The sequence below is a fragment of the Patella vulgata genome, chromosome 6 (assembly GCF_932274485.2).
Source record: "Patella vulgata chromosome 6, xgPatVulg1.2, whole genome shotgun sequence".
NCBI classification, from domain to species: Eukaryota; Metazoa; Mollusca; class Gastropoda; family Patellidae; genus Patella; species Patella vulgata.
Genome location: NC_065884.2, coordinates 60,411,030 through 60,433,178, shown reverse-complemented (window position 1 = coordinate 60,433,178; position 22,149 = coordinate 60,411,030). Strand labels below are relative to the sequence as shown.

The window sequence follows — 22,149 nt, the reverse complement described above, 5'->3', positions numbered from 1 at the left end:
AGGACGTTAAACCCAATTTTATTTTCTTGATAGAACATAATTAACCAAAATGATAATGCTGAGCGATAAAGCCAATATAGACACCTATTTTCGATGATTTTTTCAGTCACAGTCCATTAAAAGGAGAACTAAAAGATGGAGTCTATGCTGCAGATTGTCAAAACTGTGGACATTTTTTCAAGTTTAGAGCTGAAGGTCCAGTTCGATCAACTTTTTCTATGACAATAAATGGACAAAGTTACACAGGTAAACTTAGCATTTCCTCCTTCTATTAATGAATGTTGGTAGAAAGAGGTGGGGAAGGGGGAATATGTGAATGTTGATCTATTTTTTGTAGATTTATTGATCTGAACTACATTCTGGATTAATTTTATCTTCTTAATATTTTCATGTAACCAAGATGGTTGTAATATCAATTGGAAAACAGCTTTAAATCAGAAATGTGAAATTTTCACAAACAGTTTTTGATTTCGTATGAGAGAGAGAGGGGGGGTTTATCATCCACTCGACACAAACTAGGTCATTTCAGGACTAACATATAGTTCAATTTTATTTCAATAATTCGCTTGCTTTGGAACACACTAACTATGATTCGAACTATGCATCATTGATTTGACTAAGTTTAACAATAAGCATTTTCTGGTCGGGGTTTAAATGATAACCAATTTGTTTTCTCCGTGCTTTATGAAAAGAAAGAAGTGCAAGTAATTAATTAATTAAGGATTAAGATGGGGCACATTAGCCTTACTGATGGCCTGCTTTTATTTGTAGTTGATAACTCGTATCCAGGAAGTACGTCTCTAAATGAGTTTTTACGTCAGAAAGGAATATCCCCAGGAACTAAAGTGATGTGTATAGAGGGAGGATGTGGTGTATGTGTCGTGTCGGCCACCATAATGGATCCAGTCATAAGTAAACCAAGGACTTATACTGTTAATTCTGTAAGTTTTTTTAATTCCCAAATTATAGTGTTGAAATGAATTAACACACTACTTTTCGGCCAGACTGGGCTAATATAGTTCAGCTCTGAACGTAGGTCTCATTACACTCGGAGGGTAATGAGACCTACGTTCAGAGCTGAACTAGGGCTAATGATGATGAGCATATGCCATGTTGAGTGCTATGAGGGAAGTTTTGCCTAGACAGCTGCACTACACCCTACTCTTATTTCAAATTCAAATTGTCAATTGTTATTTTACATGCACACCAATCAGGTAAGTGCTGCCATGATATATCTTGGAATTGATGTGTAGGCCTATTCGACTTATAACAAAAGCTGTTCTTCCAAAAGAAAATGTGCCTAGTAGTTTGAATGGGATAAAAAACCAATTGTGTACATATTGGTTAGCAAGAACCCTTGGCAGTTGAAATTCTGTGAAGAGTAGGCATAAATACAGCTGTCCAGGTAATATTACCCACCTTGCTTTCTATGTAGAGTGGTTGAAAATCTAGGTGTCTGGACAAAATTTGTCCACCTAATTACTTTGCATATAATATAACCTCATTATTTGCATAAGATAGATGTATGTATATTTTATACCTGTATTTATTACTGTTATGCACATACTACTTACTACATGTCATGATTATGTGTATATTACAGTGTTGTATACCATATTATATATATGTGTGTGTATAAATAGCAGTGTTATATTATATCATGATTATGTGTATATTACAGCGTTGTATATATCATATTATCATGTATATTATAGTGTTGTATATAATATATTATATTATGTGTATATTACAGTGTTGTGTACCATTGTTACAATGTGATGGTTGGGATATAACTACAATAGAAGGTTTAGGTAACACTAGAGATGGTATTAATCCTATACAACAACGTCTAGCTGATTATAATGGTACACAATGTGGTTTCTGTAGTCCCGGTCAGGTCATGTCTATGTACAGGTCAGATATTATTTGCATATTAAAGTGATCATACAACATATCCCTCTTCGACCAAAGTGCTTTTACAGCTCCTCTGTGTAACAGTTGTGACACACAATATACTGAAATTAACAGATGCCAGCTAGTGGATATGTTAATAAGCCCTCAAAATCAAATCATCTGGAACAATAAGCATATAAAGATTAACAAAAAACCTTTAATAGATAAAGAATTGATGAATGATAATATTTTATTTTTGGTTGACTGTAGAGAAGACTTTTTAATCAATAGGATAATGAATAGTAATAAAATATTAAGAATGAAAAGCGTTTGCTTAGCAGTTAAAGAGTTTTTGGATACAATCGACTACGAACCTACGCCTATAGTAAGAAAACAAAGCGTGTTTGATATTATTAATAACAACTGTATAAATATATATAAAAAATCACTAGATAAGATTAAAGCAAAAGACATTTATTCAATACGAGTAGATTCTAAATACAGTAAACCATTAGCAATAAGTAAATGGGAAGAAGAGAATAGTTTTATACTTGAAGAACGTGAAACCTCATGTATATTCAATTTGGTCTATAAAACGAGCACTGATACTAGATTACAAAATTTTCAATTTAAATACCTCCATAAAATTATATATACAAACGACCGTTTATTTAAAGTCCAATTAAAGGAGTCTTCATTGTGCGATTTTTGTTATTCAAATATAGAAACCCCGGAACACCTTTTTATATACTGCAATTACGCCCAGGTAATATGGAATGATTTACATGAAATCTTCTCAACTAATGACATTTCATTACAATTACAACTTACGAACATTCATTTCGGTTTTCTGAAAGAAACAGTTTTTAAATCATATCGTGAATTCTTATTTGTAAATCATTTAATATTTTTAACAAAATACTACCTCTACAAATCGAAAATAGAAAATATCAGACCGACAATTATTAATTATCGAAACTACCTAAAAGGTAAACAACAGATAGAAAATGAATTAAACGAAACCTTAGTAAATAAATGGGATTATACCATATGAATATTATGCATACCTCTAGTATTCCATTCCTAGTATTCCAACCCCTTAATACCTGTAGCTATCTCTGTATTTTTTTTTTTTGTTTAGTTTTTTTTATTAGATTTTATTTTCTTTGTGAATATATTTGTTCTACTCATTGTAATATAGTATAGCCTTCAACATTAAACCGAGGCTATCTGTATGATGCTACACACTGTGATTGTAATATGTGAACTATGTACTATGCTGTTATTGATTATTTAAAATAAAGATTTTTAAAAAAAAAAAAAAAAAAAAAGCTAGTGGATTGCGCTAATGAAGACGGGTATTCGCCATACAATATCATAATATGTTGTGAGAGAAATTTTGCCCGGACTACTGCATTAGTCTACTCTTATTTCGAAGAGTCAAGAGATCTATACATGAGTGCCAATGTTTTTAATTCCATCTGAAAAACTGGACATTGTTCTTGTCAGGACATCTGTTCTGCAACACTGACAATGGAAAAACCATGCCGTAAAATCTGGAATGAACCCTGAACCTCATCTGTAGTTTACTAGTGTCTTACTCACTGGTCAACTAGGATCTCAAGTAGAATGTCTAGGGTTCAAAGAAGAATCTCAGGATTTTTAAACCATATGGCTCCAACAGTGGAAATGATGCTGTCTGGGCAAAATTCTCCTCTCTAACGTTGCATATGTGATAAAATTAACCATATGTTAGTCTAAAAAAAAGACTGAAGTGTTGTGTTGACGATAAATTAATGTCTTTTCATTTCCACTCGAGGCGGAAAATATGCAAAATTGAGAAAAATCTGTCCACCTATGGCAAAGATATAATTGTTTTAATTTTCAAATATGTGAGTGGTTAATATCTATTATATATGGCAGATGAAGTTGTTTAAATCTTGAAATGTTGTACCCATTCTTGAGTATTTATCCAGCCCGGTTTTCACTTTTGTCAACGGTGCAAAACAGAAACCCATGGTAAGGGACAACATCTAGTTATTCTGATGGGACAAAAAAAAAACTGAGGTACTTTGTATAATTTGTCTACCTTCATCTTTGAAGCGTTAATTATGTTTTTTATAAATAGTTTATTGAAGACCAATCCCCAGCCTACCATGGAAGAAGTAGAACAAATAATGGATGATGTAGTATGTCGATGTACAGGTTGGTCATTCTTACTAACCCTTCATTATGTGCGTCCAGGTCACCACAAAGTGTCCACAGGAACCAATCCCTAAGCCGTTTCGATTTCTAACCTCGCATTTTTATGTCCCATATGTGATTATGTTAACACAATATTTTCCTCTTTCTCCCCTTTTTGCCAATCTGATTAAAACACAGATCCTATTTTTTTTTACGTTTTTTATAGTTCAAAATTTCGTTTTACTTCACAACACTAGGATCTGGAAGAGTTGTTATAACAGGCATTCAAGTTGATGTGAGGTATTAGCCAATGAAATGGTCTGTTACAGCGAATTCTTGGCGTACTCTGCACGAAACTGTAGGTAAACCCCTTGAAACTCAACGCTAATTGATTAACCAATTTCTGACGTCATAGGGGCAAAAGCCGCTCGTATGACCCGTGATGCGATCTGCCAGTAGAACTTGTCAGATCTTCATGTAGTGTAGGCCATCGAAAGTATAAAAAAACGGAACGAAATATACATCTGTTTTTTAATCAGATTGCCCTTATACATGGCATTTTTTTGTTGTTGATTCTTTTATATTGATGACGTCACAGCCTATAGATTCCTTTGATCAGGCCTAGAAAAAGAATTGAAACACTCAACCGCATTCAATATATTATGATATGATTGTGACAGGTTAGACTTTTGAGTTTTTATAGATAAAGATAATTGAAATGATAAAAAAAATCATATGATTGTGACCTGTTAGACTTTTGAGTATTTATAGATAAAGATAATCGAAATGATAAAAAAAAATCATTAGCAATGAAATGTCATGGCTGTAACATGTCTCACATACATGGCTATATTTACATTATATTTCTATCAATATATTATAACAGTTGTTTTTGTTATCATTTACTTTTAACTGTATATTTGTTATGTTAAATATGCTAAAGTGGCTTGAATCTAGTTAAATTTGAATGTAAGACAACTCATTTTAAGATAGAAGACCACTCATCCCACTATAGACATGTTTGTTTCAATATGTGGGCAGAGATATAAGACCACTCAGACCAATAAAATACTCAATTTATTGTTTTTTATTTATCATTATTAATTAAAGTATATATATATATATATATATATATATATATATATATATAATATTACATCAACAATTTATGAAATTACATATTACATCAAAAATTTACAAGAATAAAGTAATTAGTATTAATCTTTATATTACATCAACAGTTTATTAAATATTTTTTTTTTTTTTTCTAATATTCAAATAAATATTTTTTTATTTAGTTTTTTCTTCACATTTTTCTTCACTTTTTTCTTCACATTTTTCTTCATTTTTTTGTTCATTGTATTGGCCTGTAGATGGCTCCACTTTTTTTAATAACTGACTTGTACTAATTGTACCTGAGCACTGCAGTATAGTGCCAATCTGTTTTTGTTGGTGCCTTTTTGACTTTCTTTCGGACACCATTTTAATCTGTGACGGTAGTTGATTTGAATGGCCTCTTTATACAATAATATTAATATAAGGTAGAATTGGAGGTTTCCTTTTTTATACGCTCACATTTTCATGTGGACGTATATTGTCGTCGCCCCTGTCCGTCCGTCCACAATTTGTTTGTGGACACTCTACAGGGCACAAATCTTATCCGATTTTGACGAAACTTGAAATATAGGTTTATCTCCAAAAGATCTCGGCTGCTTTCGATATTGGCATGTATCGGATCGAAACTTCATGGATTATGGCCCCTGTTTGTACGAAAAATCACGTTTTTAGCTTGTGGACACTATAGAGGTCACAATTTTTATCCGATTTTGTTGAAACTTAAAATGTATGTTGATAACTCAAAGATCTCAGTTCCTTTCGATATTCGCGCATATCGGACGTAACTTCCTGAATTATGGCTCCTGATTGTACGAAAAATCACGTTTTTAGCTTGCGGACCCTATAGAGGTCATAATTTTTATCCTATTTAAAAAAACATATAGTGGTCATAATTTTTATCCGATTTAAAAAAACGTATTATTATATCAAGTTCGAATTTTGTGAAAATCGGCCCAAAACTGACAGACAAAATGGCCGCCCTTCCTTCTCAAATAGCGTAAAAATATGGTATATCAAGGTTGTGGACCCTATAGATGTCACAATTTCTATCCGATTTTGTTGAAACTTGAAATGTAAATTTATAACCCAAATATCTCGGTTCCTTTCGATATTCGCGCATATCAGACCGTAACTTCCTGAATTATGGCCCTTATAATTGTACAAAAAATCGCTTTCTTTTTAGCTTGTTCTCTATCCATCTCTCGAAAATATGGGCGTATCCTGCCTGGCAGCTGCTGGTTTTGCCTTCTGGTTCATTCGGTTGTGTCATTGTTCGTTCTTATCGTTCTACCAAATACTCTCCACGTTGGGATACTTCAGACACTGTTTGTCATCCATCTTCTATCTTAGGATGAGTTGTCTTCTTTTTGGTCCAGTGGTCTTGGGATGAGTTGTCTTCGGGATGAGTTTTCTTTGGGATGAGTTGTCTGGATACTGTTACACCCCCCCCCCCCCCCGCAAGCATACACTCAAATACATAATAAGAGTTACCTCCCATATCTGTGAGACAGTCAATTCTACTTTTACTTGACATACATGTAATATCTCCACTCTTTGTAACATTTGTAATGTGATTTTATATTGCTGTCACCAATTCTGTCCGTCCATGTGTCATCCACTGAACACAATAAAATCCACAATAATCCATATGTACTTTCTTTAAATTGATGTGTGGCTTGCATTGTCTATCTCATAGAAATAAAGAAGCTTTTTAATTTGCAAGAATTTATGATATCTTTCAGAGTTAGTACCCTTTGTTACAAAATCTAGTTATGATCGGATCATTCTGAAATTTATGCTGGTTATGTATTCTATTGAATTGATGTACCCTATTGATTTTTGATAATAACACCCAGTTTGTCACCTTCTTTATGAAATCTTGTTTGTGCCATGCTATAAGTATGGTTTAATGGTCGAGTGCAAGACTTAAGTAATATATGGATATTGCACGAGTGCGATAGCAAGAGTGCTATATCCATATATAACGCAATGTCTTCCACAATACTCTGTAACCCAGGTATCGTTTAATCTTGTGTATCTAGCACTAATTTCTTTCACATTCATTTAATATCAAATCTTTGTTTAAAAATTCGTAATAATCGTTTAAAATCACCAAAAATCATCTAATTTGTACATGTGTCCAGTTTAAAGCTGACTGATTAATTTTGATAATGAGTGTCCAATTTACAAGTATTAATTTCCTGATCACTGTTCAAAAATTAATCATTATACATCATTAATCAATTGGATTGTTTATTTTTTAACAATGATTGAGAAATTAAACACTTGTAAATTGGACACTCATTATCAAAATTGAATGGTCAGCTTTAAACTGGACAGAAGTACAAATTAAACAATTTATGGTGATTTTAAACAGTTTTTACAAATTTTTAAACAAAGATTGGATATTAAACGAATGTGAAAGAAATTAGTGCTAGATACACAAGATTAAACGATACCTGGGTTACAGTGATACCATTAAACAACTTAAAATACAGACACTATCCAGCACGTGCATTTGTCACGCGGGTCCAGTATTGAAATATTGGTAGCCCTACACCAACATCAAAGGATGAGGTCACATCTGTATTTTAATAATGATAAATAATTGATGACAACTGGTTATCTCTGTTTTCATCAATTGAAGTCAATGAAACACATCCAATTTGGAGTTTTTAGAGAGAGAGAGAGAGAGAGATGTTTAACATCACTCAACACAAACTAGGTCATTTCGAGACTAACTTGGTTCAATTTTATTTAAATTATTCACTTGCTGGGGTCTTTTAGCTTTGGAAGGAATCTGGAGGACCTGGAGAAAACCTACAAGGTTGAACAGACAACCCTAGCTTCACGTAGAAGCAGGGAATCGAAACCACGCCATTTAACTCAATAACATACCTTATGAGCTAACGTCCACGCGTTAAACTATTCAGCCACCCAGCTCCCTACCTCTAATAATAAATAGACTGAGAAGAAAATCAAAAATAGGTATTAATTTTCTTTATTTCCACAGGTTACAGATCAATACTGGATGCAATGAAATCATTTTCTGCTGATGCTGGTCCTGATCTTCCTGGTGGTCTAATTGATATTGAGGTAAATTCTCTAAACTTCTCTACATTTATTGCAGCTTAAAAATTATGTTGAATCTTCAAAATTGGGCTTCCACAGTGGCTCAGTTGGTAAGGCGCTGGTCGACTAACTAGGAAGTTCGGGTTCAATCCCGGTGATTGTTGAGATAGTTCTTTGGACTTTTTATAGTTTATACGCCCACATTTTCATGTGGACGTATATTTTCGTCGCCCCTGTCCGTTCGTCCGTCCACAATTGTTTGTGAACACTCTACAGGTCACAATTCTTATCCGATTTCAACGAAACTTGAAATATAGGTTTATCTCCCCAAGATCTTGATTCCTTTCGATATTGGCATGTAACGGACCGTAACTTCATGGATTATGGCCCTGATTGTACGAAAAATAGCGTTTTTAGCTTGTGAACACTGCAGAGGTCACAATTTTTATCCGATTTGGTTTAGCTTGAAATGTATGTTTATAAACCTTTCGATATTCGCGCATATCGGACCATAACTTCCTGAATTATGGCCCCTGATTGTACGAAAAATCGCGTTTTTATCTTGTGGACCCCATAGAGGTCACAATTTTTCCTTGATTTAAAAAAAAACGTGTGAATATATCACCGTTACACCCTAAGGATGGTTGAGCTCGAATTTCATAAAAATCAAACCGAAACTGACAGACAAAATGGCCGCCCTTGTTTGCAGATAGTGGCAAAATATTGCGTATCAGGGTTATGGACCCTCTGTAGGTCACAATTTTCATCTGATTTTGATGAAACTTGAAATGCATTTTTATAACCCACAGATATTGGTTCCTGTCGATATTCGCGCATATCAAACCATAACTTCCTGAATTATGGCCCCTGATTGTACGAAAAATCACGTTTTTAGTTTGTGGACCCCATAAAGGTCACAATTTTTATCCGATTTAAAAAAACGTTTGAATATATCACCGTTACACCCTAATGATGGTTGAGTATGAATTTCGTAAAGATCGGATTGAAACTGACGGACAAACTGGCCGACCCTCGTTCGCAAATAGTGTCAAAATATTGTGTATCAGGGTTGTGGACCCTTTAGAGGTCACAATTGTCATCTGATTTTGATGAATTTTGAAATGCATGTTTATAACCCAAATATCTTGGTTCCTTTCTATTTTAGCGCATATCGAATTGTAACTTCCCGAATTATGGGCCCTGATTTTACGAAAAATCATGTTTTTAGCTTGTGGTCCCTCTAGAGGTCACAATTATTATCCGATTTGAAAAAAACGTTCGAATATATCATTGTTACACTGTAATTTTGTCTGAGGTTGAGTTTCATGAAAATTGGACCAAAATTGCCAGACAAAATGGTCGCCCCTCGTACGCAAAAAGTGTAAACATCTGGTATATCAAAGTTGTGGATCCCCTATAGGCCATAATTTTGATCCGATTTTGATGAAACTTGACATGCATGTTTATAACCCAAAGATCTCGGTTCCTTTCAATATTCACGCATATCAGATCGTAAGTTCCTGAATTATGGCCTCTGGTTGTATAAAAAATTGCGTTTTTAGTTGTGGTCCCTCTAGAGGTCTCAATTGTTATTTGATTTAAAAAAACGTTCGAATATATCACTGTTACACCATAATGTTTGTTGACTTTGAAATTCATGAAAAGTGGGTCAAAATTGCTGGACAAAATGGCTGCCCCTTGTACGCAAATAGTGTAAACGTCAGGTAAATCAAGGTTGTGGACCCTCTAGAGGTGAAAATTTTGATCCGATTTCGATGAAACTTGAAATACATGTTTATAACCCAAAGATATTGGTTCCTGTCGATATTCGCGCATATCGGATCATAACTTCTTGAATTATGGCCCTTGATTGAACAAAAAATCACGTTTTTAGCTTGTGGTCCCTGTAGGGGTCACAATTTTTAACGGATTTAAAAAAACGTGTGAATATATATCCATTACACACTAAGATCTTGGTTCCTTTTGATAATCGCGGATACCCGAACTTAACTTCCCTTTTGATATTTGCACATTTCAGGCCGTCACTTTCTGGATTGTACAAAAAATCTCATTTGTTATTAGCTTGATCTCTATCCATCTGTTGCAAAATGTGGGCGTATCCTGCCTGGCAGCCGCTGGTTCATTGTGGTTTTCCCATGTCAGTGGTATTGGATGTAGGGCCTGTTAGGAACATGCTTTTGTGCACATAAAAGACCCCTTGACACTCTGGGTTCGGTGAAGATATAAACTGTATCGTATTATGTTCACAACTTCTTGGAGCCACAGTGGCTAAATGGGTAATACTGTGGCTCACTAGCCTGGAGGTGGCGGGTTTGCTCCCGGTGTTGGCCGAGAAAGTGCATCAAGATTTTCCGGTGTGTTCTCCTTTTGTCAGTGATGCAGTACAGAGAGCCTGACAAGGTCAGCTGTCTAGTCGTTTAAATGGGGCGAAAAATGGAGGACCCGTGTACACATTGGCGTGCATATAGAAGATCCCTTGGCAGTTGGAATTCGATATAATAGTAGGCCATAGGGCTGCTGTTCGGGCACAATTTTCCTCATAGCACACTGTATGGTGTATGCCCATCTTCATTAGCCTAGTGGAAGCAGAACAGTAGGACGTTAACCCCCATTTCATTTAAGCCATCGGAAGTATGAGAAAAACAAAACGTAATATATAGATCTGTATTTTAATCAGATTGATTTTGTTTTGAGTTTAAGACAAAATAATCAACATTTATAATTTATTGTCTATCCACAGTGTCATTCAACCCACCAACCCAGTTCTATTGGTTTTTCATTTGGATGCAAGTGTTCAAATTTTGAGACAATCCCTTATCTCTAATGTTTTCTAGTAACAGGGGTCGGCCGTATAATGGCTGCTGTTTTTTGTTTAACTTTGTGACAAACCTAATTGTCTCCCTTTATTCCTGTGTAACCTCTACATCATGATAGGATTTAGAGAGAAAGATTTGTAAGAAAACTGGTAATCCATGTACTGGAAAATGTTCTTCTGACCAACCACAGACCATGTTACATATGGTGACGGCTGGAAGTCAGTGGTTAAAACCAACCAATAAACAAGAGCTTTGCACATTACTAAACCAACATAAGGCAGATAATTACAGACTTCTACATGGTAACACTGGCTTTGGTGAGTATGAAATAGTCACACTGTGATTACCGTATTTAAACAGAGCTATGTTTCTATGTCCCTTGTATACATTGGCATGCACGTAAAAGATCCCTTTGCAGTTGGAATTCATTATAATAGTAGGCCATAGTGCCGCTGCCCTGGCAAAATTTCCATCATAGCACACTGTATGGCATATGCTGTCTTTATTAGCCCAGTCAGAGCAGAACAGTAGGACGTTAAACCCTATTTTTTTTATAGTTCATTGGTATAGATAAATTCATTTAAATCTAACCATTTCTCAGCTCCACTCAATTCCAGCCAATTTTTTTCATGTTTATCCAAACTCCATACAAATCAACCCAAACTGATCCAAATCCCCACACATCTACCTAAAACAATCTAAAACCACTCTTCATCTTCCGCAAATTCAACCCAAATTCACCCAAATCTACCTAACATCAGAAACCATTCAACTTCACCCACATCAAGATGTAAATCAACTCAAAAGAATGCAAAACTACCCCAACCGAACCATTCAACTTCACCCAAATCAATCCATGTTCACACGAATCTACCTAAAGTCATCTAAAACCATTCAACTCCACCCATTTCATTTCACCCAAATCAACCAAAATCCAGACACCCAAAGTTAGCTAAAACCATTCAACTTCACCGAAATCCATCTAAAATCAATTCATAATATTAATATATTAATTTACAGGTGTATATAAAGATATTGGTGATTGGAATTATTCTGTTTTGATTGATATCAGAGGTGTTGTAGATTTCAATATAATTCACGTAAGTTTCACTGATTTCATGTATAAATAGTATGTTTGTTGTAGGGGGTCAAGTTATCTAATAAAGCCACCACACAAGGGTTCAGTTTCACAACGGTTTATTTGATATCCAGTTAAAAAAAAACAACCCTGAAAGTATACAATTTCAATATAAATTATACAATCAACATATAAAATCAATGCATTCATTTCATTCAAATAATATATTACATATTAATATTAAAACACCTCTAAATCTATATATACTGATATATATACGGTACTTAAGCTATTATAATAGTCAATACTTTAAAAGAAAAAAAAAACACCTGTTACCCAGCATGAAATATGCAGAAACTTGCAGGCTCTTAATTATAATAAAGCTAATTAATAAAATATAATGTCTTACCCTGAAAAGGGGTTTTCCTGGCTAACCAGACTTGTCAGAAGGTGAAGTACCTATAAAGTCTGTAATAAAATATATGAGTTGTATGAAAGTAATAATGTATAGCCTAGATTTAAAGTGGAATGCTTTAAATACCGTTAATATTATTTGACTATATGTATATATAAGGTGTATTTGCAGAATACATTAAACAAAAACCAGATGAACTTAAACTTGACTATTGAAACTTTACTAATAAAACTAACATGGCCGCCACTTTAACAAAGAAAAATGAATTATAAAACATCTAAAAGTTTACACATAACTTTAAACTCTATCCTGGAACTTTAATAAAAACAACTGCACTAGATTATATTTAAATTGAAGAAGATTCAACCATAAAAAAACCTATCAAACTAAATACAGACTAAATTTATGAATGACAGAGAATGAAAGTATCCTCTGACCTTCATGAAATCATAAGTAAGGATGACCATAGTAATGGTGTTACAAAACAAAGAAAACCTCGGGTCAAAGTTGAAATAAACTACCAGTGAGCTGGGTGAACTGGAACTCACTGGAAACCTTTAGGAAAAGTTTATAGAACAGGATAGTTTAAAGAGACAGTGATGTGTAACATATTATCTAAGATTAAATTAGCATTGTGACCATATTAAAATACCCATAAAATAAATAAAACCACTCTACCACATGTTATTCAACAAATATTCTGGAAGCCAAGCTGTATGGTGCTTAAAGTATGTGGAGGGGTATCAAAAAAAATTTGACCCCGGAAAGTACCAGAAGATTGGGATTCGATCAAGTCCTTGGGATTGGCTTTCACTTGCACAGTGGAAACACATTCCAAATTTTTAGCACCTCGTTGCTTGAGCTCATCGTCTATGAAACCCACTGCCCATTCCGAATCTAGATTGTGTATTGGAGCACTATAGGTTTTCTGAATTCATTCCTGACAGAACAATATCTGATTCAAACAGCCTGCATTTAAGTTTTTTTCTCAAGAACGTTTCGATCAAACAAAGTTCAGCCAAGATATATGCGAGTCACTTGGCAAAGCAATTGAAGGCACACGCTCAGAGGTGAAATGGTCATCACTATGCTACTATTTAAACTAGCTGCCGGTTTTCAACGCAAGAAGGGATATTTGGATTTGGGTCCTGTAGCGGATAATTAGATATTGCAATGAGGCGCTATAAACTTGAAATTTGCATCCACTGTGCAAGTGCAAGCCAGATCCCAGGACTTGATCGAATGACAGTCTTCTGGTACCTTCCTAGGATATAGTAATATCGCTAAGTATGAAATTCCTGCTGTAATGAAAACGTGGGACAAGAAACAGAAGCTTTTGCATCAACAGGGTCTAGCTGTCAAGGAAAAAGCAAACTTATTCTGTGACAAAAGACGAAACAATCATTCGATTATATCGAAGTAAAATATGCTTGAGATACAGCCTTATCATGAGTACCTAAACAAAGTGATAGATTCCGTTTTTTAAAGGACCATAAACAGCTGCCAGCATCTGTTTATGGGGCCAATTGGAAGGCCTACGTAAGCAATCTCAATTGTAAAGCAGTGATTTGAATTCAGTTCGAGATAGCTTAACTTTGCCAAAATAATTATATTATGTAATCTATTCGAATTGATGAATATTTCACCACATGATAAATATGTTCTTAGTGGTTTCTTTTTTGTTTGAAATCGGGGATCACGTGGCTAAGTGGATAAGACACTAGCTCGTTAGCCTGGAGGTCAGGTGTTCGATCCCTGATTTGGCCGAGAAAGTTCATCCAGATTTTCCGGCGTGGTTCTCCCTTGTCAGTGATGCAGGATGGAGGGGCTGACAAGGAAAGCTGTCTAGTCGTTTGGATGGGACGAAAAACCGGGGTCCTGTGTACACATTGGCGTGCACGTAAAAGATCCCTTGACAGTTGGAATTTGATATAAGAGTAGGCCGTAGTGCCGCTGTCCAGGCAAAATTTCTCTCATAGCACACTGTATGGCATATGCCCGTCTTCATTAGTCCATTTCATTTCATTTCATTTTGTTTGAAATCACCACAAATTTGGATTCTACGCCCTCGAAAACATAGTAGTCGACATATTACAACACTATTTTTTGTCGAAAGGCAAAAAATACATATTTGCAGTGCCATTTTGGCCTCCATATTGGATTGAGCCATATTGGATTATCACGGGTCATTTTCAATGTCATATTCAGACTTGCAGACCACGAAAACCTACATATCAACCTGTGAAAGACATTCTAAAAAATTGGGTCAATTGGTCAATTTTTTATGTACCAGTACTTTAATTTTGTTTATTATCCCAATTTTTTAAAAAGGGATCTGGTGGTCTTTAAAAATAATAATAATAATGGATTTGTATAGCGCCTCGTATCCAAAAAGTTTGCTCACTGGCGCTGAGTTAGTCCGTCACATTTACAACAGTTTCCCATCATCTGCACTGAATAGGTGTTTTTAGCAAGGATTTGAATTTACACAATGATTTCGCATCCTTAATATGTGATGGCAGCCTTTTCCACAGTTTAGGAGCAGCAACAGAAAAACTTCTGTCTCCACATTTCACATAATTTGGTCTCGGGATTTCTAATTGAATTTTGTTTGAGAGATTTTTTAATCCCGTGAAATCTTTAAAAGGGATATTAGTCTAAACATGGTTGAATTCTGTTCAATAATAACAAAGATCAGATAATTTGTAAACGATTTTAATGATATAAACAAAATCACTGAAAAAGACAAATCTGTTCGAAACGACATGACAAGTCTGTGCGAGAGAAAATGACAGGCACCAGACGAATATTTCGAATAAAGCCTGAATTTGTGCTGGACAATGTGTGTAACCGGTGCCTTGTGTTCCCGCTCATGTGTGTGTGTGTGGGCTGTTGTGACTTGATTGTAGTAGTAGTAGTAGTAGTAGTAGAAGTAGTAGTAGTAATAATGGCTTTATTTTATGAGGGAACATATTTGATATATGAGTTCTAATTTTCAACATGTCCCTCCTACTATAAAACTAGCAGCTACACAGTAACAATATTTACAAATTATATATCATATTATATCAGCTTATCAATGGGAAAAATCAAATAAACAAGAAAGGAAAAATGGCAAATAAACATAGATTCAGAAGACAAAAGTAATTAACAAGGGCTTAAATGATTTGACATATTATACCTTTTGAAAAAAGAAATTAAAGATGAATGTTTCACAGTTTGAGGTAGTGAATTCCAGAATGTCATTGTGTAATTGATGTGTGATTTAAGTTTGAATTAATGGTTTCTTTTGTCTACAGCAAGGGGGAAAAACTCTAAATCTTGGTGCCAACTTGACGATAACGAATCTACTGGAGTATTTCAATACAAAAGCTGCTGCTGGTAACGACAGAATGACATCATTCTACTCAAATATTTCTCTACATTTAGAAAAAATTGGTACAACTTCTATTAGAAATGTAAGTAAAATTATTAGAAATGCTGACCTGCCAAGGGATCTTTTACATGCAGGCCAATGTATAGACGGGACCTCGTTTTTTTGTCACATCTGAATGACTAGACAGCTGTACTTGTCAGGCCCTCCGTCCTGCACCACTAACAAGGGAAAACCACGTCGGAAAATCTTGATGAACTTTGTCGACCAAAGCATGGATCATAGTTCCTCCCATAAAAGATGATCCAACAGTTGTCATGGGTCTGTCACTAACTCATGGTCTAGTTTGTGTTAGGAGGACATTATAAACATCAACTATTGGTGTGTATCAAATTACAGGTGTTAGTTGATTTGAGAAGCCTATATGTATAATTCTGATATTGTATTTTATGTTCCAGCTTGGAACTTGGGCTGGAAACCTGATGATGAAGAACAAACATCCAGAGTTTATATCTGATATCTACGTTATATTTGAAGCTATGAAAACCCTTCTGGTTATTGGTAGGTTATATAATGTATTAAAATGAAATGGGGTTGAATGTCCTCCGTCCTGCACCAATGACAAGGGGAAACCACACCGAAAAATCCTGATCAACTCTCTTGGCCAACACTGGGAGCGAACCTGTGACCTCCAGACTACCCACTTAGCCACCGTGGCTCCAAATGTATTGAATTATTATGATATAGCAAAACGAATTTAAATTATAATGAATGGGATCTGTCTATCCTTCCATGATGGAACTTTGTACACACATCAACCTCAGTGGCGGATTAAGCTCCACCAAGGCCTGAGGCGGCAGTTGCTGGAGGGCCTATTTAGTTTTTAAATAGGGCCTATTTAAAATGGCGTGGGCCTAATTAATTTCGGGTCAGGGCCTATGTTGATTACCGGTGGGCCTAAACCCAACCCCCCTAACATTCATTGTCTATGCGTTTTTAATCGTATCAGACAAGTCTAAAAATTTTTTTTTTACAAAATCTTTGGGCTTGAGGCTGCAGCCTCATCAGCCTCACTGATAATCCGCTACTGATCAACCTGTTATAGTAGTCTGGCTTTGCTAATTAAATTTTTTTTGAATTTGATAATTTTGATGTTTCCTTGGAAACATGTTTGACTTTATGATGACTAAGTTTTCTTATTTGGGGGGGGGGGGGGCCCACATGAACGTATTACAGAAGTTGTGCCTTTTCTGAGTGATCTGGATAGGAAATTTTGAATGATCATTACTCAGATAAAATAACATTTAGAGGTGGTTTACGACATTTTGCATTTATTGAATGGAATATTATGGACACAATAATCTTGGTAATTAAATTTTTTTGGATTTGATTATTTTCATGTTTCCATGGAAACATGTTTGACTTGATGATGACAAAGTTTTCTTATTTTTGGGTTTTTTTTTGTACCCACATGAACCTATTACAGTAGTTGTGCCTTTTACTGAGTGAGGTAGTTTACAGCATTTTGCATTTATTTAATGGAATATTCTGAACACAATAATTTTGTTTTTCAAGTAATTTCATGATCTGTATTTAAATCCTTGATGTAATTTTATTTGTATTTATCTTTTATCTAGTTGATAGTACTGGTAACGAAATGAATTACGACGTCGCAGACTTCTTGAAACTGGACATGACAGGCAAGGTCATCACCATGGCAATAATACCTCTTGTTACCAATGCCAACGTCAACATTAGAAGTTTCAAGTCCATGCCCAGGCATCAGGTCAGTACTCGACTAGAAAATGTCTCACAATGAAATCTTAACATTCTTCAACATTCTTCATGGTATATCAGGAAGATGGTATGTTAAATTGCATTCCCTTATTTTTGCACTTTATTGATAGTTAAAATCAGGCCGTGGCCAATTTGCAGGGTATAAAGAAATGACAGATTCACTGATGTTATTTCTGTGTTCATTATATGTTATTGCAGTTAAACAGATTACATTATTGCAGTTGAACAGATTACCTTATTGGAGTTAAACAGATTACGTTATTGTAGTTAAACAGATTACGTTATTGTATTTGAACAGATTACTTTATTGTAGTTAAATCGATTACTTTATTGTAGTTAAATCGATTACTTTATTACAGTTAAACAGATTACATTATGGCAGTTAAACAGGTTAGCCTACGTTATTGTATTTGAACAGATTACTTTATTGCAGTTAAACAGATTACCTTATTGCAGTTAAACAGATTACCTTATTGCAGTTAAACAGGTTACGTTATGGCAGTTGAACAGATTACGTTATTGCATTTAAACAGATTACTTTATTGTAGTTAAACAGATTACCTCATTGCAGTTGAACAGATTACCTTATTGGAGTTAAACAGATTAGTTTTTGTAGTTAAATCGAATACCTTACTGCAGTTAAACATATTACAATATTGTAGTTAAACAGATTACCTTATTACAGATTACATCATTGTAGTTAAATCAATTACGTTATTGCAGTTAAAAAGATTACATTATTGTAGTTAAATTGATTACATTATTGTATTATAACTGATTACATTTGTGTATTTTAACTGATTATGTTTTGTATTTTGAACAATTATGTTAACCGATTTATGTGTTTTTAACAGAATGCTCAAGCATATGTGTCTGCTGGTTTTAATATGGAGGTCGATGCCTCAAAGAATTATTTAGTTGGGCGAAATCCTGTCCTGGCGTATGCTGGAATCAGCAAGACATTTGTAAGTTAAAACAAAGGGACATGTAAAGGCCCTGATTATTATATATCTTTAAAGATTTGTACTGCTTGAGTTTCAAAGTGCCAGTGATTTGTAAATAAATTATTTGATAATAGTTGTGCAATAAAATACAAATAGATGATTTTAACATACGTTATGCAAGAGCTAAATCTGCCTATTGTAGGTCTTTCTTTAGGCCTGAAATGTTTTCTACATTATTAATTAGACATTAATTAACTTATCCAGGCCATAATCAACTCTCGATGGCATTGGATTTCTCCGATATTAAATAGATTAGAACAGCTCTGCCATATTTTGATTTAAGCTAAAAATGGAGGAGCAAGACTTAGCGTTGAAAAACCAGTACAGTGGTTGAGTAAATTGAATGAAATTTTCAAATTATTCATTTTACATTATGTTTTTCGAACTAACATAGCAAGAATGGTTAGCGCTTTATCTAAATCTTACATAATGTATCTTTAACTTTTTTAAAAATTAATTAATTAGAATCACTGGCATGTTATTTACAACTTGACAACAAGTTAACATGCCAATATTTATTCAAATTACACAAGAAAAATAAGTAAAAAGAGTAAATTTATACTAATAGAATTACAGTTTTTTTTTCTTGTTAAATTTTAGACTCGAGCTACTTTAACAGAGAATTATCTTTCTGGAAAACAACTTGGTGATCCAAACGTTCTTAAAGGTAATAAAACCGTTACTTGTTATTTAGATAACTCCTATAATTTCTGGGTTGGAATCAGCACTCTCATTTTTATACGCCCACATTTTCATGTGGACGTATATTGTCGTCACCCCTGTCCGTCCGTCCACAATAGTCTACAGGTCACAATTTTTATCAGATTTCAATGAAACTTTAAATATAGGTTTATCACCCTAAGATCTCGGTTCCTTTCGATATTGGCATGTATCGGACTGTAACTTCATGGATTATGGCCCCTGATTGTACGAAAAATCAAGTTTTTAGCTTGTGAACACTGTAGAGGTCACAATTTTTATCCGATTTAGTTTAAACTTGAAATGTGTGATTATAACCCAAAGATCTCGGTTCCTTTTGATATTCGCGCATATTGGAACGTAACTTCCTTAATTATGGCCCCTGATTGTACGAAAAATCACGTTTTTAGCTTGTGGACCCTATAGAGGTCATAATTTTTATCCGATTTAAAAAAACGTATTTTTATATCACCGTTAAACCCTAAGGATGACTGAGTTTAAATTTCGTGAAAATCGGCCCAAAACTGACAGACAAAATGGCCGCCCTTCGTTCTCAAATAGCTTAAAAATATGGTATTTCAAGGTTGTTGACCCTAAAGAGGTCACAATTTTTTATCTGATTTTGTTGAAACTTGATATGTAAGTTTATAACCCAAAGATCTCGGTTCCTTTCGATATTCGCGCATATCGGACTGTAACTTCCTCAATTATGGCCCCTGATTGTACGAAAAATCACTTTCTTTTTAGCTTGTTCTCTATCCATCTCTCGAAAATGTGGCGTATCCTGCCTGGCAGCCGCTGGTAGTCATATTTGACTGAATTGCAGTGAAAATGGCAAACTGCAGAACTTACTTGTCAGTTAACAATTTAATTAGCCATGCAGTTTGAGAGAAATGGGGTTTAACGTTCACTCAACGCAAACTAGGCCATTTCATGACTAAAATATGGTTCAGTTTTATTTCAATAATTCGCTTGCACATAGGGGTCTTTAGCAGTGGGAAGAAACCGGAGGACCCAGAGAAAACCCACAAGGTTGGACAGGCGACCTTACTCCTTGTCAAGTACAAGCAGGGAATTGAAACCACGCCAGTTGACTGAATGACAGACCTTCACGGATAAACACGTTATACCACTAGACCCCCCCCCCCCCCCTTAGAATTAGAATTTTAAGGAATTTAACTTTAAAACACAACAGTCAAATTCAAAATTTTTATGTAAAAGAAAAGGGAATAATGCTCAAAATAGCCATATTTTTGGGGGCAAAATATCTTACTAATTTGAGGTAAACAAAATCCATCAAAACTTGGTTTAACATGTAACACTAGAAATGTTCTGCTCCGAATTGGGCTAATGAAGACAGGCATACGCCATACAGTGTGCTATGAGGGAAATTTTGCCCGGACAGCGGCACTACGGCCAACTCTTATAACGAATTCCAACTGTCAAGGGATCTTTTACGTGCATGCCAATGTGTACACGGGACCTTGGTTTCTTCGTACCATCCGAACGACTAGACAGATGTCCTTGTCAGGCCCACTGACCTGCATCACTGACAAGGGAGAACCACGTTGGAAAATCTGGAGAAACTTTCTCAGCCAATACAGGGATCGAACGCCCGACCTCCAGGCTAGCGAGCCAGCATCTTACCCACTTATCCATCGCGACCCCCCCAGAAATGTATAAATGAATGTCTATATCTGGCTTTTTGACTACTAATTAAGCGCCATTGAATACATGGCAGTAATGTGCACTATATCAAATGTAATATGTATTGTAATGTAAAAAATATGATTTTCTGCACTACATACGATCTAACTTACATTGAGAACAGAACGGCCATTATTCACATCTGACGTCGGATGTGTTTTTAGGCATCTGGCTGGGGGCTTATTCACAGAAATATTTTAAGAACTCAGCCTTTGCATTGTTCCCGCTGAAATTTGTACTAGAATTTTAACTTCCTGCAATGACTTTATCCTTAAAATAGTTTAGTTTAAGTTTTTATGAATTAAGAGCCCTGATTTCATTTAGTATATTAGATGAGTGGAAGATGTCTTGGCTTAATTCGAGGAACTGTATTGTCCTTGACTGTTTGCAACACACACATATAAGACAACAATAGAACATTATGTAAAATCAAGTCTTCAGGTAAAATGTAAAATGTGAAGTCTTAAATTGAAGAAAATGAATTGAAAAACAACTGATTTTGATCAAATTGGGTTTTGAGATAACATATAAATTTGTATAGATGTGTGTTTCAGGAGCTTTGAATTGAAACAGATACATTACGATTAACCACTTATTGAACTGTTTTTTATACATTTTTATATATTTCAGGAGCTTTGACGACATTATCTAGTGAATTAGTGACAGACACAGTAACATCACTCACTCCAGGTTCTTACAGACAAAATGTTGCCATTGCTTTCTTTTATAAGGTATCTTTGTTAGAAGTAGAAAAAGTCTACATTTTGTTAATAAAAATCCATATCTATTTAAGACCACCCTCATACCTTATACCAGGCTAATAAGGTTGGGCACAAGCTATACAGTATGTTATTAAGGAAATTTATCCCTGACAGTGGCACTATTGCCTACTATTATTTCATTCTCCAAATGTTTCGAGATCTTTAATTTACTGCCAATAATAGTATACACAAGAGTCTTCGATTTTTTTGTCT

The 22,149-nt window shown here is 34.8% G+C and overlaps 1 protein-coding gene across 1 annotated transcript; it reads left to right on the top strand.

Annotated features, from left to right (window-relative positions):
* The first annotated feature begins 728 nt into the window (after positions 1–728).
* LOC130013149 (uncharacterized) lies at positions 729–12,232 on the top strand. The gene is made up of 6 exons (XM_056101764.1): positions 729–941; positions 1,754–1,914; positions 4,022–4,098; positions 8,207–8,289; positions 11,221–11,419; positions 12,123–12,232. The coding sequence occupies exons 1-6, from the start codon at positions 729–731 to the stop codon at positions 12,230–12,232; spliced, it is 843 nt and encodes a 280-aa protein (XP_055957739.1).
* Positions 12,233–22,149: the final 9,917 nt, after the last annotated feature.